General features: G+C 36.1%; 1 protein-coding gene across 5 annotated transcripts in view; it reads right to left on the bottom strand.

Moving 5' to 3' along the window:
* The window catches only part of SBF2 (SET binding factor 2), a 255137-nt gene that overhangs the window by 138435 nt on the left and 91495 nt on the right, over positions 1-25207 (bottom strand). For all 5 annotated transcript variants that reach the window (XM_055722192.1, XM_055722188.1, XM_055722190.1 and 2 more), the window contains exon 3: positions 15455-15592. In XM_055722192.1, the coding sequence (XP_055578167.1) occupies positions 15455-15592 (138 nt within the window). The remainder of the gene's footprint in view (positions 1-15454; positions 15593-25207) is intronic.

Below are 25207 nucleotides of genomic sequence, written 5' to 3'. Positions count from 1 at the left end.
AAAATAGAAACACTTCAGTTAATAAGCAGAAAGAAACCTCAAACTCAAATATTAGTATTCTTACAAAAAGTAAACATTTCTCAGAACATTAAAAACGAATGCATTATCTGAAAATGGTAATGAAGTCAACTAATATTCTAATATTAATATCTCATATTAGAATAGCATATTCTAATGGTTACCTAACTCCCTAAAAGTTTCTAGATGTAGTTCAGCATGTCCAGAGAAGGGCAATGAAGCTGGTGAAGGGTCTGGAGCCCAGCTCTTATGAGGAACAGCTGAGGGAACTGGGGGTGTTTAGCCCAGAGAGGAGGATGTTCAGGGGGGACCTTACTGCTCCCTGTGTCTCCCTGACAGGGGCTGTAGGCGGGTGGGGGTCGGTCTCTTCTCCCAGGTAACAAGCGACAGGACAAGAGGAAATGGCCTCAAGCTATGCCAGGGGAGGTTTAGATTGGATATTAGGAAAAATCTCTTCACTGAAAGCATGGTCAAGCACTGGAACAGGCTGTCCAGGGAGGTGGTGGAATCACCGTCCCTGGAGATGTTTAAAAAAACCCACAGCTGTGGTGACACGGTTTAGTGATGGACTCAGCAGTCCTGGGTTAACAGTTGAACTTGATGATCTTCAAGGTCTTTTCCAACCTAAAAGGTTCTATGATTCTATTAACTAAAATTATCTGTAAAGTCATCTCCACCCTGACCCAGTGAATTTGAAATCTAAAGGAATTTCTTCACAAAAATCTAGTTCAGATTTTTCAAAAAAAAATCCCTCAAACTCACGAACCACTAAGTGTCTGGCTTAAAAAAAGAGAAAGGTACAACGCAGATAAACTTGTAGTTGTTCAAGATGTTGTGCAAGTTGCTATAACCTCCTTGCCAGCACTTACTATTCAAACACAAGTATTTATTATTCATCGCCAAAACTAAATATGTCACTAAATACTTTCATTTCTAAAATTCCACACATACTTTGACAAATTCATTAATTGCGTAAGTTTTCAAATGACAGAAATCCTGTGCTTTCCAATTTTTGCACAAATTTCTCTCCACCCACGCCGACACCACCCACCAAATTTGTACATATTCTACTTGTTCCTCTGACCAAGCATTCTTCTAAGTAAAAATCACTATATTATCTTAATTAGGAATATGAGAAAACTTACTTCCGTATGACAACATGAAATGGCTGGCTTCTACTTCTGTCATGTTACTAGTCATCATTCCGTTTTATTTAAAAAATAATAATAATAATCCAGCATAACTTTTCTCTTCATTGGAAGAAACCTGATGGAAGTGCTCTTAAGTGCCAAGAATCCTGTGAGTTCAGGAGCTTTATTCCACAACCTCAGTTCAGAATGTATGGTTTCTTTAAGCAAATGCAGGTATCCAAATAAAAGCAGTTAAAACAACGACAGCAGGAGGACTTTAAAAGCTGACTTAATAAATACTTTGAATTATGAAAAATGTTTAGTTATTATAAGCTTCACGTGGGAATTTTATTTATGAACAAAAAAAAATTGGAAACCACCACCTACAGGATATTTATTCTTCTAGTTAGAAACTAAAATGGTTCTTTCAAAAGCACTTGTTGTTTTTGCTAACCTAACTGACTTTCTACTGAAACAAAATACATAGGAACAGTCCTTTGCCCTCCACTCCTGTGTGCCTTGGTCTGAGCCAAATGGTGGCAGCTGAAGACATTAGCTATCAGACAGCTATCCTCGTTATCCGTAAACCACTTAATTGGTTTTGCCTCCACACCAAGACCTGCATTTTATTAGATAAATGCTCTCCTCAGTTCTAGCCTAAAATTGAAAAGGTCGGTCTGAAAAGGTCCAGTAGCCGGGTATCAGCTAGAAGCTGCCCTGACAGCCGTAGGGAAATAGAGAGTTACTTTCTACAGGTGAAGGTATCTGCATCAGAGCCTCTGCCCATTGCCCTTCCAGCCCTAACATCAGCATTGGCCTTTCAGGGTTGTGTCCTGAACATGGGCACATCTCTTGGAAGCTGCCCAACCACCCTCAAGTTCTGTGTCAACCTATGCTAAAGCACTACTCACATATGCCCCTCTGAAGAATAAGATACATAGGTATGTGTGTGCGCACATGCACCTTGGTGCCCTATTTTCATTACTATATAGACAAAACCAGCCATGTGATTTTTTTATATGTATACCAGAGGAGAGACGCTATAAATGTTTTGGTGCTTTTAAATACAGGAACTAATTGAGATTCTGGGATTCCTGTAAAACTTCCACTGTGCTTCTTCAAGACGTAAAAGTTAGCTGGTATTCACATATGTTATACTATCCCTTGTCTAATCAAGGTATGACCAAAAAAAAAAACCACCTCACCCAACAACAAAAAATAGAAACAAAACCCCCAAACATATAAGCATCACTATATTGAGCCAGAAAAGTGGTTCATCTATAGCTTGTCCCCTCTCTTGGTACCAAGGGCCCCCCTGAAGAGAGGGCAAACTTAGTGTTGCCGTTCCTCCAGTGCAGTCTCCCTGTCCTCAGGGATCTTCCTGACCTGGAGACAGCCTCCTATTGAAAACACAGCTCAGTGTTCAAGCAAAAATGGTTTAAAAAGAGAGTACTCAGGTTCACAAAATATGTATTACACTTTCATACCAAAGTAAAAACAATTGGCACAGCAATATATATACACATATGAGCACACACCTGGCTTTTTACATTAATGCTTACCTAACGGCAACCAATACATACGCAATGTATGTGTTTCATCTAGTTTGCATCTTATTTCTAAGTTAAAACTGTGATTCACAATTAATTGAGAAATGTGTAACTCAACAGTCACATGTCCCACGTGTTCATTTATTGCCATCCATTATAATGTTGACAGGGAGAGCTTTTACATTAATTACAGTTCCCTCCCCCTGCCCCAAAAAATGCAAGAAGATTTTTTAAAATTATAGTTTAGCAGTTATACACCACTAAACATATAATCAACAAAAGCTTATTGTATCAACTGTTCTAAAGAGCAATTATAAATTCTAGGCATAAAGGTAACAGATCCTAGCTATCTGACAAATTGTGGACCCTGACAACATTGGAAAAAAACAAAATTAAAACATATTCTGTATTTCTAAAGGTAAGGAAATATGGAAGCTTCTCCATATTCACATGGTACTAAGATAATGAAAATTCGGGGTGCAGAGACAGGCAGGTTTCTATAAAAGGCCATTTTCATAAAATCCACCCAGCTTCAGATCAAGTCTTGAATTAATTCATAATTAAAATTAATTTAAAACTTCAAGGGCACAATAGCAGCACAATAGTGAATTGATAAATCATTTACACTGTAAAAACACTCTCTCTTACTTCATAAAAGATTTATGGAAAAATGTAATGTGACTAGTCATATTTCTTCCACAACTAAACATTCTGACAGGCACGCAGGCACATTATTAGGAGTCAGTAGACTAAGTAGATAATCATTTCAAACACATGACTTTTAACCTACTTTTCAAGCAAAGTATTAACAGCACAAGCATTCTGTAGCAATACTAAGTACAAAGCACTAAAACCACAAACTTAATTCTTTCTGTTTACACTTTTGCTCAGAAACATGGACATTTCATCTTTCTTTATCCCCTCACTCATCTAAGGAAAAAATACTCTCTAATCAAAACTAACAAAATCAAATACTTGTTCATGGGGTTTTTTTCCTCAATACTTTTGTATTTTACAAATAGACCAATTAGTTTACAAGTAAATTAAGAATAACTGGATGTTAAAGGAAACCTTGCTAGGGATACATAAACTGACAGATGAATTTAAATTGGTTAAATAAGAAGTAAGATAATACTGTTATTTCTTTCTTCTTTTTTTTTTTTTTAATCTAGTTGATTATATAGATTCCTTTTGCATTTACATTGGTTAGAATAAGATGATAATGGCATTGGGTATACTGCTATGGGGCTTCCCTGGTATCTCCCATCCAGATTGTTGGCTAGCTCTTCACACTACAGTAGAACAGATTAAGAATTTTCTTAATTTCAATTAAACATTGAAAGAGATTCCTTTTTTTAAGTATTTTTCCTCTTTTTATTTCTACATATGGACAGACTTTGAAAAAATAGGAAAATGTACTAGTAGAGAGCAAGCCGCCACTGTTCCAGATCCTTAAAGATCCATTTAGTTTAAAAGGTGACGTACATTTAAAAATCTAATTCAGAAATATCTGTCCCTTTAGACTGGAAATGCATGAAAGTTTTTTAACATCAAATAAATAAAGTTCTGAACAAGATTCTTCGGTAAGCTAAGGAATAGCTAACAGAGACTGATCTAACTATATTAATGAAAGAAACTGTATATATGACCTGTGATCATGCATGACTTTACCAAGCTAAAATATTCGGTCCCCTTTAATTACATCTGTGTTTGACTGAAGCCTATCAGGGTCCTGTTCCCTGCCTGCCAAAAAGAATCCTCTTTTCTTCTGCATCTTGACTTGGTTTCTAAAGTTATAAGGAGAATATAGTGTAGAGATCTGTAAAGCGTGGCTGACTCAAGTCCATAGAGCAGCTTTTCCACAAAATCTACCAGACAATACTACAATTATTAATATGCTCAGCACAGAATACTTATCCACAAAATCACCCAGCTAACAACTAACTTCACAGAAATCTTCATTGCAAGGGTTCCTTGATCACATACATATGATTGTTGACAGTGTGAGCATCTAAAACATGGAAGGCATAAAGGAGTAAAGACTGCCTTTTTTTCTTTCAGCCTCTACTGCATCTCAGGGAAACAGCATTCACAAACTGTTAAAATTTAGGTATTTCTTAAACAAAATTTAATTCATCACATTCCAAACTGTCACAAAACCATAGCTACAACATCATAGTAATAAATGCTCACATTTATGTCCCATGAGATAAAAAAAAAGTATAGGAAAAATCAAGATAACCAATTTTAAAAGTAGATACAGAAACATTTTAAATACAATTAAGCAAGCATTTATTTATTGTGTAAACATGGCTGAAGATATATCAGAAGTTTAAATAGAAAAATCTCATCTGATTTTACAGCAGGGTGTTTCATTTGTTTATTTGTCTTCCTCCCCACCCCTTTTCCTGCATAAATAATATATAATAAACAAACTCAGAAAATGGTGAAACTTCTTTTGAAGGACATATGATACAATTTCATTTTGCTCAACCTGTTTGCTGTAGCTGGAAAGTGGCCTCTTAAGAGACTGTACAAAAACCCATGTGTTCTATAAATCTAAAGCAGATCAATACACATTCTTACACTCAATTTTTTTCACTATCTTAGGGGAATGGATGCACTCACATCTACACTAAAATATATATATATTTATACATATATACAGATAGATATATATACTGTGTGTGTATATATATACACACACACACACCTCCTGACATAACATAGCAATGAGTTTCATAGGTTCTTACATAAATGAGAATACGGAACTAGAGAGAGCATGAGCGCATATATTTCAACTGTTTCCCTTTCTTTTTGTATCATGAGGAGTATCCATTTAACATATTTGTGACCTAAAGTAACGGGGTAACCTGGAATGTCCAACAACCAACTGAACTAACAGTGTCACTTTACAATTTATGAACTTGGTCAAGAAAAGTAGCTGAATTAATGCATGCATTTGTGCAAGCATTTCAAAAAAATCTCACCAAAAATTAAAAGTTCACTTGACCAAATGTAAAAAAAAAAAAAACAACAAAAAAAACAAAAAACGCAGCAGCATGAATCCCCTCTCACAGTTCAGTACCCATGCCAGTCTGTTTAAGGAGATGTTTCAAGGCAATGTAATGAACACCACAAATCTATGAAAGTATACAATGCTGAGTGCACAGGCTTAGCTTAGCAGCATATGAAACTATTCCAAAACTTCATCTCAGTCTCCTGCTTCTTTAGTACATACTATATGCACTACTCGGTACAACTTACACAAGTACAAAGGTGACTATGAAACAGTCCTGCAACATATTCTGCCCAATGCATTTCTTCTTTAGTACGTACTATATGCACTACTCGGTACAACTTACACAAGTACAAAGGTGACTATGAAACAGTCCTGCAACATATTCTGCCCAATGCATTTTGTTTGCTTTAGATCACAAATACATATTCAGAGTTGAAAATTACGATTTTCAGATGACATCTTATAAGGCCAAGAATAGCCTAAGTGTTTTGTTTCCATGCTTAGCATCAAAGGAGTTCAAGAGCAAAATTTCACTGGAGCTATTTTGTGTGCTAGCTTGCCAAAACAGAAGTAGTAACACTGCGTGAAACAACAAGCGCTCAATCAAACTGACAGAAAAACTGCTAGCAAGTTCTTTGCATCAGGTCCTATCCTTATTGCTTAGTTTTACTCTTTATATACTTTTTACTGCTAACACAAATAATTTCACATAGAAATTGGGCATCTGAAAACCAGACCAAAACCCAAAGTACCAAACCCAAAGTCAACTGGTCATTCACAGTTAGCCTTAAAGAAGGACAACAAAAACAACCACCACCACCATAACCAGCATGCTAACTGAAATATGTTCAAAACAAACAAGTGGTGGTAGCTCATCATGCAACGGCTATTTAACTTAGGAAACCCTTCTGGTACAGAATGGTAGTAATAAAAACGCATACAGCATCATGAGAAGACCACACAAGTTCATGAAATCCACAGAGGTTACTAAACATGCACCAGACTTATTCAGCTCAGTTGGTCCTCAGACTGTAGAAGCAGAGAAGGGACCCCTCACAGCGACACGACGTATGCCATGTTCCTCTGCTGTTCCCCAGATACTCACTCCTAACCATCCACAGAGACAAAATACTATGCAGGGTATCTTTTCATTCTGACCCAAAATGGTAACTCATGTTCTTCCAAACATTTAATGTAAGGTGAATGTATCCTATTTAATGATACAGCTTCACAATATTATTTACATTATAAAAGTGTAACTTTTCTAGTACAATATTCAGACTTCATTGGTGGATAATAGTTTCAAGAACACATCAATTCTCTTCTGATACTTAAATCACACACACAAAAAGTACTAATGCAGGGTAAAGCCTAAGTCAGACAGTTTATTAAATAAGGGGGGGGGGGGGGGGAAATCACTTAAGTCATTACAGACTTACATTTGATTCTCTTCTTTCTTTTCTCTGTGACTTGACAAACTTTAAGGACACACCAAAACCCACTTACATATACAAGTCTAAAACAAACTGACTTAACTTTATTCATGGTTTCAGACTTGGCCCCAGGTATGTGGAATAGAGAAGAAAAGTAATTGCAGCATCCACATAGCAAGCAAATATCTCTTCTTAGCTATGAATTAATTTCATTTCCTGTAGATTTATGAATAAGTTAAAAACATTTGTGGATTACTTGATGTCTGATAAGGGTTGATCACACACTCCAAGTTTTCCCTTATGTGGCGGTGGACTACGAAACCTATCTTTCTCCTTCCTACCCACCCACTTTCATGAAACCACTCCAAGTGCATGATCCCTGCTGCCAGTCACATTTGGCTGACACTGGATGTATTTAGATGTTGCATGTGGGAAATCAGCATATAAACCGACATTTTCACATAAACCTCAATTCCGGCTTAAGAAATTATGTTAAAACGTTTAGTAGAAAAAGGTGACTGATTTTGTGCTACTTCAGTGAAAAACTGCAACTCATTTGAAGGCAACACGTGTGGCAACCAAGAAAACAAATGACAGCATCCAACTTTACTCGTATTAACTTTATGGTTTTTTATGCAACAGAGCTATTCATTGCTCTGATCCAGCCTTCAAACTTTAAGGTTTCCTCTTGAACCTTTATGCACCTAATTTTGCCGCAACATTCATATTATTTTAGGACGTCAGCTCTGCTGCTAAATATTGATAAATTTAACTTAAAAATAACAAATCTAGCCAAAATCTACATTAAGAACTTAAGCTAATTTTTAAAGATTAAAATGACCTACCAATATAATAAAAAAAAAATTATCCCTACTACTGAATATAGCTGATGTTAAGGGACTTACAGAGCTCAAGAACACATTAGCATTTGCTCCATCAGGATGTAGCTGAACTACAGTGCACATGAATAATAACTATCCTTCCTCTCCTGTTTTTTCCACCCCCATCTTCAGAACATGGACATGTCCATCTTAACACTTTAATATGTACACCCAAATCTGCCATTTATCAAATCTCCGACAATGAGGGCTCCTAAACAAAGCAACTCTAACTGTTATCCAGCTCTCCAAGACTATCAGCTGTCCATCAGGTCTTCACTTACATTGCTGACTCCACCCAGCTGGACCACTATGTCCTTCTGGGTCTCTGAACGACCTCTATAGCAGGCAAGCTCTGCTGAATTGCCTTTGTTAGAGATACCGCTGGTTTTCATACACAAGGGCAATCCAGGCATGATGACTGTGTATCTCCGTTCCAGGGGCATATGCTACTGAATTCAGTGCATTTAGTTCTGATTAATGTTGAGCAGAGAAAAATTAGGTATATCTTTGTGTCAGAGTGAGGAAAAGAAATTTAAACTGAGGTACTAATAGAAAAGTTAGAAAACACATAACATTAGATCTCGCTTTACTGCTCTAAAGGTAGAAATTGGCAGGCATTATTTGAAACTCAGAGGAAATCAAATGTGAACAGGAAGTGAAATTAGAATTGTACTTTAATTAATTCATCCAATCCTAGAGACAGAATAAACATGTCTCTTTACAGAACTTTCACTCAAGTACTTCATTATAATTGTCAAAAACAGTTTGCCCTATGCAAAATTTTGCACTGAAATTGTGCCAAGTTCAGCAAGCCTGCTGTTTTACTACTAACTGCCCAGCAAAAAAGATTTAAAGACCACAGATGATTTCTTATTTTAAGAAAAATTATTTGGAGTTTGTTTTAGTAATCTTGTGCCAATTGCTCATTTCGGACACATCGTTTTCTCGCCATGTGACTTAGTCTCTGCTGGTGTTACTTGCAGCCAAATACACTCTTAGCTGGTTTACTAACAATCAAAGGCCAAAAAACATTCAGCATCAATTCACTTTATTTACTTTTCAGATTATACAAACGCCTGTATCCAATAAATTCTAACACATGTACTGAAGTTAAAATAAACTTAGCTGACTGTCTCCAGAAGACAAATCTACATCCTGCCTACAATCTGCTGTACTGAACTAAACCCACAGGTAAATAGATGTACTTCATGGCTTGTCTATGCACACAGAATCATACCACTGCAGCTGAACTTATACTGGAATGATCACACCAGCATAAAAGCCAGTATCTTCACTTAATTTCAAAACAGGACATAAACTGTAGTAACGCATGGTAGGGATTCTATCAACTAAAGAAGAAAAGGACCCAAGGTAGAAAATTATGCCAAGATCGTACACACCAAACAGAGTAACCTCAAGCCTCTGTAACAGGTGAGCTCATTCACTCCCTAAATACTACTGACACTTCAAAGTATTTGTACAAGCTAGTAAGGAGTTTGCATTGCACCTTCCAGCATTACATAAAATTTACACCACCAGCATCTATTAAATTTTCAGCATTTAATGCACCTCACTTTGAAAACTCTGGAAGGTGCTTATATGAATTATCATCCAAACACACTGAAGTAACTTTGGAACAAAATTAACCTCATACCCAGACTTTCTACCTTTCAGTCCAGCTTACGCAGCCATAAGCCAAAGTGTATTTTTGGAGTAGGCCATTATGCTATGCACACTCTGGAAGATCTGGAAAGTCCAAGGTAATGCCCTTGCAGTTACCCTGTAAACGCTGAAATCCCAGAGGGCAATAATCAATAGCATTAACTAACTGTTTTCAACATGGTAACCTTAGCACTGAGGAATGTTAAAAAACTACAGTAACAAGTTTGTAACAAGAACTATGCATATGCAAATAGTAATTTCAGAGCTTTAGAGTTTGCTAAATCTTTCTGAATTTTCCCAAAGGCAGAAAATTTGATCCATGGATTCTACCCTTTCAAATTTTACACACCTAATCTAAGGTGAGGAGACCGCAGAGACCGAAGAAATGTAAGCAGAACAAACAGTAAAAATGAAATTAACTTAAAGGAAGCTATTAATTCATACCCTATTTTAACTATAATAAATAATTAATTATTCATAACCCTATTTTAAAGCCATGATGACTTTTATATAATATAGAACAGTATACGTGAAAGTATACCAAGGCAAAAATTTACACACCCAGATTTTTGTTTTGTTTCATTAAAATACAGTTAATTAATTCCTTTAAATTGCATATGGGTAAACGCATCAAAAAGACTTTCTTGCAGTGAATTGCTGAATTGGTATTTCTACTGTTAGAAAGTCAGATAAATTAGCTACTGTGTAGACACAGCACAGGAGTAAAGAGGGAGACCTTTACCCAACTTCTGCACCCTGCAACAGTATGAGTTCAAATGGGGGAGGCGTGTGCAAATGCGAGCTGGGGATAAACAGGACAGGAGACATTACTACCCGTTATTCAGAAGAGGGAAATAGGCTTTCCTCTGCACAACTGTTTTTACCTTAACTTTAAATTCCCACCTTAAGAGGAAGGCATATGTATATCTTAAAAGGATAGAAGGACATTAGAAATACAAGTCTATTTCTTACCATATAGAACATTACTGCAACTTTCCCTTTACACAGGAACAGGAAGGAAATAAAATGTTACTTGTAACTCCATATGCTATCATAGCAGCCATTTTTTAGTAGATTTAGAAAAATGATGATGTAATATAATAAACATTATTTTTAAAATTAGTGATTTTTTCAAAAAAATGTGGTTTAGGGCACTGACCGTAAGAGGTCACTTTCAGAACAGATTTGACATTTGGGATATTCACAAAAAGTCATTAAACTTCATCTTAAGAATAAGACGCTAACGTAATATCCAAAGGGGGATGAGGTTTCACACTTCAGAAAGGGTACAACTGCACCGAATGTTCTCATCCTCTGCTAAAAACCAAACGCCAGCAACTCATCAAGCAGCACACGCTTTTAACACAGTAGGATCACCAATTCTCCAGTCCAAGCACAAAAATTAAAAACTTTATGAAGCATGAAGTCATTCTGTTGGCAGTTTTTCCCTTGACTCAGGAAATATTTGTGAATGTTGTGAATCTGCCATTTTATGGTTTGGGAGTTTTACAATTTCTTTTTCCTCTTTTTGCAGGGGGGAAGAGAGAGGAAGAGAATGTGAATTGCAGGAAATGGGAGACTTGTGAATTATTACTTATGTGCATTTTCCAGAGTGATATATTTAATCTTACCAACTTTGTGATTGCAATGTTTTAATGTACATTTGCTTAAAACAACACTTAAGAATGATATACAATCTTGTAGTATGATTGTTATAAACAAATGTTTGGGGTTTTGTGCTGATCTCATTGAGCAGATTCTCTGTAATGCAAGAAATGCAGTTGCACAGGCTCACTTACTGGCATAAATCATTCTCTAATTTGTTGATGATGGGGTTGTGGAGAGAGGATAAATTTATTTCAAAGTGCAAGCCAGAGTACAATTTGACCATTAAGTTCCCAAATGACGTGAGTCCACATATTTTGAAAAGATTCTATCTATGGTGCTCTTGAAGCATTGTTAGTATAAATTCTAACTGTGTAATTGGTAAGAAGCACAGCCGAGGTCAGCAGAAGTATCTGCTGAGTCAAAAGTGTTAAATCAAGTCTTGGGTGTGCTAAGTGGTAACATCGAGAAACTGCTCTTAGAAATATGAACCTCATTTTAGCAAACAGTGTGTACACCACACAACTATACATAACGCATGTGTGCATGTCTGTGTGTACAAATACATCTATATATACATTTTTGATGACTAATAAAGTTACAGACACACAGTAACAGATTTATGAGTTGAATTCTGCAGATTGAAGTTACAATCCTTCTGAATACTCTCTAGCTGCTCAACAGCTTCCAGCTTCAGTCACCAGAAAAATAAGCTAAGTAGACTATGTTTTTTGCTCATAGGACAAGGTTTTCTTCAAATCAATGAGATTCAAGTCCACAGCGACAATCAAAATGGGGGGGGGGGGGGGGGGGGAGGAGGTGGCACCAACACAAAAAACCCTTCAAGCCACTGTGAGGGAACAGGAAATAGGGATGTTTTGATGTATTCTCCTCCTAATTCTGGTAGATAAGTGCAAGTAGTACATAAGGCATCAAGCTCTATTCAGTAGAGCATCTAAACAGCACCTTAAGCCAGAGAGAAATGTGGATCAGACCAAGCATGCGCTGCAGACACAAAAAGCTGGAAGGACAAACAAGTCTCAGATTTCTTTATACTTTCTATTAGTAGGAACTTGAGGTGAGAGAATCTTGCAGCACACAGATCTGCTCCGAAATACACTAAGGAAATCTAAATGACACCAGCTTTACCATTGCTGATTCATTATTAGACTGCCTCTAAGCAGTCTAGTCAACATTCCAAACTTTAGACTCCTGCTAAAGTCAAACTTTCACATGTGTCATTTTAATCTCAGATGAGAAACATATCCTCATATAGCTTTAACAAATGTTACTGGGACAATCAAGTGAGATTAGCATCGTAAAACAGAACAATTCAGGAAGGATTACATGGCAATGCTGTATCACCTCCATTCATAGTAACAAGTGAATTCTATCCCCATATTTAATGCAGTATCATTTGTTCACCTTCTTCATGAGTACAGATACGGAGTATTAAATCAGGCTAAATGTAGCATCAATCTCTTTGATATATTATCACAACTTTATGAAAGCTGATCACCAAGCTGACCAGCATCCACACAGATAAAAAATTCTGGGTCAGCTCAGAATGACAGTACTGCAACAATGCAAAGTATGATTCACAGATGTCAACAAATAAAACAGTATTTTATTTTCTAACCAGTGGTAGGAAGTTGAAAACAGGCCACCAGCTGATTACTAGAGCCTGTGCTTTCTCCAGAAAACTTATCATGCAACTGCCAAAAGATTAAACTGAATCCAGGGCTTTTGGAGATACCACAAAGAATACTTTTTTCCTGCAGACTATACAGCTTTTACAGTTGCTATATTAATTTTGCACCCTAGGTTATCATGGCTATTACCTAGGTATACCATGTCAGTATAGTCTCCTTACTTCTCAGGTCACCTTTATTTACCAATTATCCTGTAACAAACAGCTGAAGCAGGAACAAAGGGAGCCAGAATGACAGAAGTAGCCTTCTCAGATCCAGCTTGATCCATTGTGTCAAAATGGTTCTTGTACTATTATGCAGAAAGCTCAAAAAATGTTTGATAGTTCTCTTCTAACATTCACAAGCTGAGAAATTAACGTTTGTTTTCACTATGCAGTTTGTTTAACCACAGAAACTTCCATGCATTTGATTCGTTTTTTGTTAAGATGATTCTGCCAAGCCAAACCACTAATCTGCTCTAGCTGAACTCCAACCAGTCTCGTGTATCAGCAAAGTTTACCTGGTGAAGGCTACTGAGAAAGAAGTAACTTTTCCTTTTTGGAAATTCAATCTTACTTTTGTCTTAGTGAGTTCTAACAGTCCATTTAAAAAAAAAATAAAAATTGAACTGTATTTAAACTGTGAAGAGTACTGTCCAGATTTCATGTCCTGGACACTATGTTTCATGGACTGTTTGTTTAATGAGGCATGCATCTGAATGGTTAAATCAATATTACTTTCATAGCCCAATGCTTCATGAGTTTATGTTTCATTACAGATTGTACATGTGCTGAATTCTTGTCTAATGACCATGTAACAGGACACGTTCAATTATTCTCTTTGGGTTTTAGAAAGAAACAGGAAGTTTGGCTATAAACAATGCAGTCATAGAATAAATTTCACCACAGCAAGTTCATCTGAAAAATATGCATTCTTTACAACACAGCCAGGAATGGCATTATGAGAACCAACATCCTGCTGCACTCAGTTTTGGGGCTTTTTTTTTGCCTTTTCTTTTTCTTCTTTTTATTAACACTTAGGCAATACCAGAAAAAAAACTTTTAGTTAAGACTGGATATTTTGTGATGAGCATTACTTGAAAGATGGGGATAGTGAACCAAAAGCAGCTGCTAGAAACCACACGACAAATTACAAGTTTGCTAAATTTAGTGTATGCTATGAAATACATAGTGGAAGAAGAGTCAGCCATTGTAAATTTTTATCAGCTGGGAAAGAATTACTATAGAATATTTCACACTGCTTATAAAAACAAACGGAGGATGACAGACATTAAATAATGACAAAATTCTAATAGGAAGATGTCAGTTGACCTACACTAAAATTTAAGACTAAAATATATCTAATTTTTGTTACATTTCTGCTTTTAACTCCTTTTAATAATCTACAAAAATATCCACTTAAATTGTAGTGTTAATGAAATAAGAACAACTATTATTCCCTGGCTTCCAACCGTGCCTAGAAAAAGCATAACATTATTATCATTACTATGCTACATCTTTTAATTATTCTACAAATAAATATTCTACAAATAGGGGACCATTTCAACTCCAGTATTGAATAAACAAAGTACACTTGGATTATTAAAAGCATTTTCTCTAAAATAATGTTACAGTTCTTCACTAAAAGAGCAAAAAATTACTTAGCCAATTGATCTTAGCTGATTTTAATATACTTAATGCCAAGGTTTTACTCATTTTTTAATTTTCATATGGGAAATAAAATATTTCAAAACATAGCAATTACAGTCCACAATTACATATTGGATTAGGTTCTACCTTCTAAAGATTCCAAGTATTATGTCATAGCAGAGATTCTGTGAAGTACTGTACATCAAATAGGAAACAAATTGTCTATTTTTGAAAGACTGAGGTTGCCCAAAAATAATTAAACACATGTTTAAAACAAACACCGCCAAGTAGCTGACACCCAAAATCTGACCTACCTAAAAACTGAAGAATTATACTATCAGTTTTAAAATCTTGCCAGTAAATGCACTTACACAAATACATATATACACTGCAGCACACTTCTGTACGTTTGTCCTGTGCTGGCCTGATAGTGTTGGCCAGCAGAGGGAGCAGAAGTTAATAAACCTTTTTCCTAGAACAAAGATGAGAATCATTCATGCTGTGTCAAACACGGAAGTAAATGAAAGGAACACCATATTGGCTGTCCGGTTTAAAAAAAAAAAAAAAAAAAAAGTGGTAGAGAAAAAAAAATTCTCCAAAATGTTTTTGGCTGGTCTTTTTTCAAAGCAGATAAAAACAAAAAAGAACACAAACAAGTACATCAAGCTTACCTTTGCAGAAAAATGCATGCATTTCTGTATGGCAGAAAAATACAACCTTACCAGGAATAGCAAAATATTTTCTAAAGTTGTGCTCTAGAACATTAATCTGTTCGTTTGCTGCATTTTTATTATATATTGTAAATGTTTTTACCTGCAGGTTAATCTCTGCTTCATAGAAAGTTAAGCAGGAACAGTAGTGCCTCTCTGAGTCTATATCAGTCAAAACCACCACAAAGAACGTTGGCTGTTTTCTCTCTTTCGAAAGCTGCCATCCTCCAGGTTGGCAAAACTAATGCGGAGAAAAAAAAAAGAAAAGAAAAAGAGACATATAGTTAAGCTGTAATATCAATTGTTACAAGAAATAGGAAATAACAGAACATTATCTGAAACAAGCAGCTCATTTCATTTTTCATTTAAAGTGAACATATGCAGGCTTGCAATATTTGGAGAGAATGGGAAAAACCCAATAGCTCTTGGAGTTGGTCAGACTGATATAAATCTAGCTCTATAGACATCAAGGGAGATTTAATAAACTCTTGAACTGAAGATGTGTTCCTCTGAATTCAGTATTCAAGATTATCTTTGCAGCGTTTACCAGGCAATAACAGGAATAAATTGACACATTACGCAGGTTTCATTTGGATAACAGTTTAGAATTGAAGCTAAAATTGTTGTGTCTCGGAATGTCACTAAATATTTAAATTTCTCCACTTATTTATCTAATAATTTATCTAACCAAACATAGATATTCTACTTACACCTACTTGCAAAATTATTCAATACTTATTCCTACAAAGGACTATTTATAGAGCATTATTTTTCATCCATTTATCGATTACCTCTATAAACTTCATCGTAAACATCTGAAATTTTGTAAGAGGTCACCCCATAGCAGGGATGTAAGTTTTGCCACTCCTTGAAAAATATGTTCAAGCTTCGTGATTTTCTAAGTCTCAGGGACAAAGAAAATCACTTGCTTCTCAGACTCAAAAAGGCTGCAGTTCTCCAAGTACTTCATCTGTACTTAGAATACTACGTTTCCAATCTCTTGCTGCAATGAGTAGACCAAATACGTGCAATACTTAAAACACATGTGAAATAAGCCTAAGTCCTTTCAGTATTTATTCCTTCAAGCTGACCAGGGCTGAGACAGTGCAAGTCACCAGAACCAAAGACAACACTTCTGACCTCAGAAGAGAGATGCACAAGCAGCATAAACAAAAAGAGAACTATAGCTCAAAAGCAAAGGGAAAAGTGTATGTTTTTTCTTCTCCTTTAAATGACTGGAGTACAACATTGGTTAATAACCTCTTCCCAGTAATGGAAGAGTGTACTGAAATTCAGAAATCAGTTTGCTGAAGGTTCTTGAGATGGCATTTTGCATTCACTGTTTCTCTTTCTTTAGGCTGAAGTCACATACATGAAAAACTCACAAGTACATTATTAGTAGTGGTAAAATTATAAACTTAGAATTTACATGGGGTGAAGGTAATAGCCCCTATACATATTAGGAATAATAAAAACAAACTAACAAAAAAACCCAAACAAAACCACACACTTTTCTACAATAATTAAGCAATGCTGATACCAAAGGAACCAGAGAGATAGGTCAAAAACTCATGTTTCCAGCAGTTGCTTCTTTCCCCTGGACAGCTGATAAAAACTGAAAGAGCATGAAAAGTAAGTTGTAAACATTTACTACAGATTCATCTTTAGAACTTCTACAATAAAACCTCAGTAGTCTTAGGTGAACAGCAGTTAAAACTGCCTCTGATATACAGTTTATTTTATGATCCTGGGAAAATCTTCAAAACCAAAGTTTTCTCATGTTACGTTCTTCAGATTCTAGATAGTCAGCTTAACACTTCTGAGTCTGCATCCTTAGAAGTGCTAAGCGCCCTGAACATCAAAAAGCAATCTGAGAAAAGACATCCTAGTCATTCCAAGCTAAACATCCAGTATTAGTCCATGATTTTGATAATACTGGCCTAATCTTGCTTTGGTTTTCATCCCATGTCAGTTAAGAATAAGAAGATACCACTATTAATCTTGGAGGACTGCCATAAAGATAATGTAATATGGTCAACATATACAGGCATTATAACAAAAGCATCGTTAAAAAGTTTGACAATAAAATCATTAAAGTTCCGTATGTATTGCGGAGTTTAGGTGGTGTGCGGTAAGCGAAGCCTGTAATCTGTAGTTTAAATAAGGTTAAAACCCCCAAAATTCTGAATAGGTGTTTGTTCAAGAAGTACAAGCCAAAACGCAAAGAATGAAGTAAGATTCTCTTAATAAATAAAACCCTTCCGTGGTATACTGTTAAAACCAAATCATCCATGTAAGGTAGGTCAAATTAAGGCTGTTCATGCAGTCCTAACTTTGACACTACTTAAGCTCCGAAGGCTTGAGTTTACAATCTTAACACTCTTCCAGATCTGTCAAATCTACCAGTTCTGACAGGAGATCCTTGCTGGTGCCATTGCCCTGTAGCTTTAAGGGTTAATTTCCCATCTCATACCTCTAAGTAGAAATCTATCAGATTTTTGAGTGTCTGGAATTCCTGGACAAAGGACCATTCTGCATGCACCAAACACCACCCTACTAAAGGTATGGAAGGGCTGGTATATCCAAATAATCCACAACATCTAATGTATTCTGCACCCAAACGACAAACACATAAGCTTGGGATGTGTGGCTTATGCAGAGCTGGTTTTCACATGATACACACAGAATCTATGAATTTTGAACTTTGAGGTATTGGTAAGTTCATTTTGAATATACTTTCTGTATTTATTTTAAAACAAAGTAACTTCAAAATAATTCATTTTTTATTGTAATAAGCCATAATTATCATTAAGTCCAATAGACCATTAGGTCCACTGCATAAAATTTTTTCCCAACATCCACCCTGTAAACTGGGAAACACAACGGGAAAAGCAACAGCTAAATTTTTAACTATAAGAAGTGACTGTTCATCTGGGCAGGCTGCTCTCAACAGCAATCTCTTGATCTTTATCCATGTCTAAATCCTACTCATGTCAGCAAGAACTGTTCCCAATTTCAAAATGATCGTCTGTATACCATATGCTTTCTAGATTTAACTATTTTACTAGAAAACAACAATTAGTGATTGTTAAGGAAAACAGCTGGAGCACACCCACTGGCTTACACAGAGAATCTGTGTTTTAAAATAAACCGAAAGGATTTTATAAATATAGAGATTGAGGATAAAGACAACGTGCTCCTTGAATGAATTAAACAATGAATGGTTCTCAGTTTCCTTAAAATAAGGTAATAAATACTAGTGCAATATTTGAAATGCAAACAAGATGGAGAAGAACTTTCCAAACTAGTATAAAAACAAAGTACTACCCATGATAGTGGCCAAACTGTGCTGGTTATCAGGAACAAGAAAATGTTTCCTTACCAAACCAGATGCTATACCAAAACAGACAAAACCACCACTGTGAATGCAATTCAAAGGTCATGCGCTTCTTCAGTAAACAAGAAAAAAACACAGAAGTTTAAAAATGAACATACTCCCATATTGTTTCACTTATTTGACAGAATTCTTGGAACCAGAACATAGCTTCTATCAAAGTCACTCCAACTCACTATTTATAGAAATAAGCCTCTAATGGTGGTGACTGCTTCAAATTGACTCCACATTACAACTGATCACCTTCTAAAATCCGGTGCAAAGATACAGATGTTGTGCTGAAGAGTATATACCAGATTTTATTGTTCAGGGTGCTGAAATGACGTTTCAAGGATTGTTTGAAACTGCAGGTACCCACCAAAGCAGCGAGCTTTCTCTTAATTATTCCCACAAATGCTTTCAAACTAAACAAGAAACCAGACAGACTTAAAAATGACCCATAGTGCTTTTAAACCCTGTACCTGGGTTAAAAATTTTTTATGTGTCACACCACAAGCCTTCTCTCTGAAGTCCTGACATGATTAATAAATGCTTAAAAGTGATACTTGTTTCTTCTAATTTTTATAAGCCAAATGTCACCTTTGCTTGATTCATAACTTTGTTCCTTCCTTCCTACCTAGAGCCATAGCTGTGCTTCTACTCCTTGCCTTGTTCTTCTCTATTAGAATAAATCATTTGCATAAATCAGCATGTACCTTACATATATCATACACAGCTTTGGTGATTAGAATCACAGAATCACAGAATTATCTTGAACTGGATCAATGAGGATCAAGTCTAACTTCTGACTCCACACAGGACAACCTCAGTTAAACAAAGGATCTAAGAGCATTGTCCAAATGCTTCTTGAACACCAAAAGGCTTGAGGCTATGGCCACTTCCCTGGGAAGCAATCTAAAATCTGTTGAAAAATTGAAGAAAATGTTAAAATAGTCACAATTTCTATTAAAGCACTGGAGGAAATAGGATGTAGGAAGAAGACTGACTGGATAGTGTGGAGTGAAGACTAAATACTGTTACTATAATGAACAGTAATTATACAGTGATCAGTGTTTCATTAGAAAAAAGTTTTAGTCATTTGTATCCTCACCATATGCACTGGTTTTGGCTGGGACAGAGTTAATTTTCTTCATAGTAGCTAGTATGGGGCTATGTTTTGGATTTGGGCTGAAAACAGTGTTGATAATGCAGAGATGTTTTCATAACCGCTAAGTGGTGCTTACACAGAGTCAAGGCCCAATAGGCAGAACTATAATATTTACCCTCTCTATCTGTTGATCAGAAATTACTCATTTGCTGAATTGCATGTTAGATCTTTGTCATTTACCTCTGGGCTTCCACCTCAAGCACAACCAAGTCTGTAACAAAAAGTCAAACCCACATTCTAGTTGGGTCTGTGTAGCTACAGACTGGAAGACTGCACTCTCCGCACTTTACATGGTTTTCTGTATCAATGATCTGGTCAGCTTTCCATCAGAAATCCACTGCCTCTGATGGTACTACCCAAGTAGAAAGGGGAAAAAGCTTGTTCAGAAAGCTTACAACATGATACGTTCTCTGCAAGTCATCCATTGACAGCATTTCTGTAAGAGTTTATACAGAACAGAAGACAAGGTTTGTGATATACCATTACAGATAGATCCCTGCACTTAATGAAATAATTACATTTAAAATACATTCTCACACTATGTATTTTCTTCAAAATACATTTTTGCCTTGTTTCTTGTTAAATAAAATCCACCGGTATTTGGATGCATATAAAATAGAAAACATCTGAACTCCATTGACAAGACTTGAATTAAAAGATCCCAAAATTACTTTAGAATTTAAGACATCTGACAGAGATATCCACCCTCCTTTCCAGTTTAACCAAACATTTGATTCTCTCGTGGATCACTCTGGGCATTAAGTTTCATTTTATTAAGCCTGCTTCTGTAGGCTTTCTTTTACTTTTCAAACAACTGTGTATGTATCATCAACATCTTTTCTACAAACCTCCCTGAAAATAAAGGACCATGTTCTGAACATTATGTGAAGGAAGTTTTTTCCATCTGGACTTGCATGACCTAGCACCAGCTGCTGAGTATTTCACCATTTCACCATTCACTTATGTATGGAATTTTGGCAAAGGGAATTTTCTTTTTTCAGATGCATACCTCTACTTAAAACAAAACAAAACAATGTTCACTGGCATAATAAAAAAGCAATGATATGAAGCTGTAAATCTGAGGAAATACTTGCAGCTTTGGGGATACCTCTGAATGTAAACAGAATACAAAATATACACTGAATTTTATAACATCTTCCTGCCTTTCAACATCTTGTATCTAAGAAACCACACATTTATTCTTAGCCTAGTCCAAAATAAAACTAGTGCATTTAAAAGATACTGCAAATTATTTCAGGTAAAAGCCTGTTTCAAGGGTTGTAGAATATTCTGATGATCAAGCATAAACAATTAAACTCACACATAAAGAAAAAAAAAGTTTCCAATGATGAAAGAAATATAAAGGTCTTTTCTACCCTGGAATACACTGATCTACAGAGTTCCCCAAGATGAACCTTTACACATCACCTCATGGCACCAGTGACCTGCCAGAACCTGCTGCCAGGGTCTGCCACAAAGATGCTTGCAAACCAGCTGCCCACCTTACCCGCCCGGTCCAGTCAGAGGCCAGAGGGGTGCTAAAGCCAGAAAAGACATTAAAAAGCCAACATTATCACATTAGCAGAGGTGCGAGGATTTTTTGTGGCTACAGGTGACATTAGCATCCAAGAAGAGTTAGAGGTGGATAATCTTTCCCCTCCTTGCCTGGGACAGACTGTCCCCACATACTGTGAACATTTGTGCCTCAGTAGTTAACTTCTCAGTCAAACATAAAAAACATGTCAAAAGAAGACATTCAGAAACACTTCCCCTCAGAAAAAAGATCCTCAACCACATTCTTGGGCTTCCTAAGGCTGAAAGTTGCTGAAAGATCTCTCAATGGCACTAATCCTGCACAAGTGACAGATGAGGCATTCTATAATTTGAGCTACAGATTAAAGTGATCCTCAATAATCAGATGCTCAAGCTTGTCACAGGTACCCTCAAGCAAAAGTCTAAGAGAAGTTAAAATATCTGGGAACATCTCAACTAGTATCGGCTAATTCATCCTCCAAGATCATAACGACAGAAAAGTCTTTTACTGAAATTCATCGAGAACTAGGTTAACCTCTCCCACATACTAGCCAATATATATAAGCCTGGGTGTACATCTACAGATGCACATGGAAAAAAAAAAAAAAAACCACCCAAAAAAAAAACCACAACCAAAACAGTTTCAAGTTCATTGCTTTGCTATTTTAAATTGTTGTGTAATTTTAAACACCTTTCCACAATGAACTGCTACGCTGAAAACTCAAACTTGAAAAAAAGCACTTCTACAAGGACCATATTGCTCGTTTGTCTTCTGAAAAAATATTTGACTAGCTTTTAGAAAGCAAACTATACCCACTGGGAATCAGTTTCTTTTTCTGCTTTTAGAATACCTAATAGCTCCATTTCAATGCCTTATTAAAATAAATAAATAAAATCTGTCAAATAATCTTTTGCTACTTCTGAACAAAACCAACCTAGACGACAGATGTGGTGATTTACAAATAACTACTATACTTTAATACCTTTATTTCAGAAATGGTACAGGATTAATGATGACATTCTGAATGGGGTTTTCTTCTCAAAATGAACCTCCAACATCTATATTCTAATCATGTGTAGTAAAGAAAGTGAAATTAGTGGCTTTGTGCAAATAATTAATAGTTTGGACTTCTTATTCATCTATTTAAATCATGCTCCCCCCTCTTGTTTTCAGCCAAGTGCCCATCAAGATAATCTTAGAGCAATTTAAAGTTCTGAGACCCTTGGACTCAGAATCCTTTTTTACCACCACTCACAACAAAACCCAACCCACCCACCATCCTCTGGGCTGCCTCAGGCAAAGACAGCAAGACAGCTGTGGGCCATAAACCAGCAATTCTCAGGCGCACATCAGTATACATTAGGTGTCTGAAGCAAATATTTTATGCCAGAGGATTTTTGATTTTTTCATCATACATTTTAAACTTCAAAAAGTTAAACAGTCGTGAATTTAAACTCAGGACTTGCAATTGAAATTTAGGAACATACAGCCTGCTTTTAAAATTTCTCTTACTGAGAAATGCTTGTTAGTCAGCAGTAATTGTTGCCAATGACATCGTTGGTAAAAAGAATAACAAGAAGTCTGGATAGTAAATATTCAACATGAAAGCAGAAAAGACAATCTCAATGCAGCAATAAATTCAAGTGAGGCATGACTTTTGTAAATTATACTTCGATTTGAAGAATACAGGTCTATAGTGAATGAATTGTGTTTGGCTATGAGACAAAAGTATGAGTACGAGTGGAAAACATGAGTGGAAAACATCTGATATTGAGAATATCTCTGAAGCAATACTGAAAGAAGGACACTAAAAAAGAATATCATTACCAAAGAAATTCATTCTTTGTATTAAATGCTTGTGTTTCAATTTTCAGCACAAAATGGACAAAGAAGCATCTTTGTCCCTCTTAACCTATTCAACATTCAGTGCTCAGGAGTGGTTTCCAAAATGCACTCTGACACTAAGACAATGGTAATTTGTTTGGTGTTTTTTTTCTATGTTTACTGACCACTGTCTATACACTTGAGGAGACTGGTAGTCATCTGAGGTAGACAAGCCTAGAAAAACAGTTTCCATTTAGAAACATAAATGAGCATTTTATACATACCTAATTTATCGGTCAAGCATAAAATATTAATCTTCCCTAATGCACTCTCTTCTCTGCTTCTCTACCCCTGCCTTCTTTCATTCCCTTTCTCTTTTGACAGTAGTAGTATTGTGTTACAACAGCAGCCATAAACTTTTTCAAGTCTTCAATTACTTCCCAACTCATTTTCTAGATAACACTATAAACAATCTTTCAAAAGATATATACAGCATGTACAAGTATAATGATTGCATTGGTTGAATGAAAAAAAAAAGTACAGCAGAGTAATTAATGAACATCACTCAACAATTACAATTGGCACAGAGTAAGCTAATCATATGATCATAAATTTTGATTTGACGTTTTAATACTTAAATATTCCACCAGAGGAACTGGTCAATGTTATATAAAATACTAGAATAATACACAAAGTCCTCATCATCTTATTTTTATAGCTTACACCTGCACAATCAGTTATTAAACCACACTGTTAATACCATATCCAGTCTCGCTGCCATGTTTGAAAACATTCTGCTGCTCTCCAGCAATTGTAAAAAAAACTGCAAGAAGCCTTGTGTTAAGATTTTTGCATTCATGATCTTGTAACTCCTTAGAATATATCTGCTAGAGAAGGGTTCAAAGACTCAACACTTAGAAAAAAGTGCATGGGTGTGAGGGTGTGCATAAGTATGTGGTAAAGCTGTGTGTACTAAAAAGAACGTTGATCAGAATTGATGGAGGCCTAGCAACTAAAAGTTCTGTAACTGCTGCAGCAAAATAGACTTAAAGAGATTTAAGAGAGATGCCAACAGCTTCAAGATGACAAAATACACAACAGGAGGTCTTGAAATACACAAATTAATTAAGAAGTTAGAATTTGCTCTTGAAATAGAGAAATTAGACTAGAAGATATGCTTATAGACCAAAATATAGACAGTAATATATACCTTATAACCCCTGAAGAAAATGCACTTGGTCCAAGCAAAATTATAATCAATTTCTTTTTGAAATGTACCCCTTCACAATGCTACTCTCTGAAACTCAAAGTGAGTTTGAAAGTGCCCAGAGGAGCAGCAGAACGAAGGACAGGAAACCAGATCAAAACAAGCAGCAGGCTGCAAGTCAGCATATCTAATACCAGGAAGGGATATGTGCTTCTAGGTCTGATTCTAAGGAAGATTCCTCCAAACCTCCCATGTTTTATATGAAATCTCCATGTTTTGGGGTAGGTCATACTCAATCTGCACAGGATTCAGCTAACTTCTGAATTTCACCGTGCCTAATACCTCACCTCCATAGACTGAAACACATGGGTCTCCTGAGACTAGATCCATGTCTTCTGATCTAACCATCCTCTCGGAATAACAGCAGCAAAATGGCGGTGCCATCTATCCCAGTGAATTATCATTACCTCTTTTAATTGTTTTGAGCACCAGACATCAAGTTGAAATACATTAATCTACCTTACCCTACCCTACTGTTTTATTTTCATATCCAAATGTTGTCGTAACCCAGTGTGCCTCCAACATCTGGAACACAGACCACACACCTCAAGCAGCTTTCTGCCAGTTTAGTCAGAGACAGCATGTCCCTCCCAACACCAGTGCTCACATCTAGTAAGGGGAAAATAAGGGAAAAGAGGAGAGAATGGCTGGCATAGGGAAGGGGCTTTTGGAAACCTGGGGAAGTCTAAA

Source organism: Falco cherrug, chromosome 10, assembly GCF_023634085.1.
Source record: "Falco cherrug isolate bFalChe1 chromosome 10, bFalChe1.pri, whole genome shotgun sequence".
Lineage (NCBI taxonomy): Eukaryota > Metazoa > Chordata > Aves > Falconiformes > Falconidae > Falco > Falco cherrug.
This window is presented reverse-complemented; position numbering and strand designations above follow the sequence as displayed.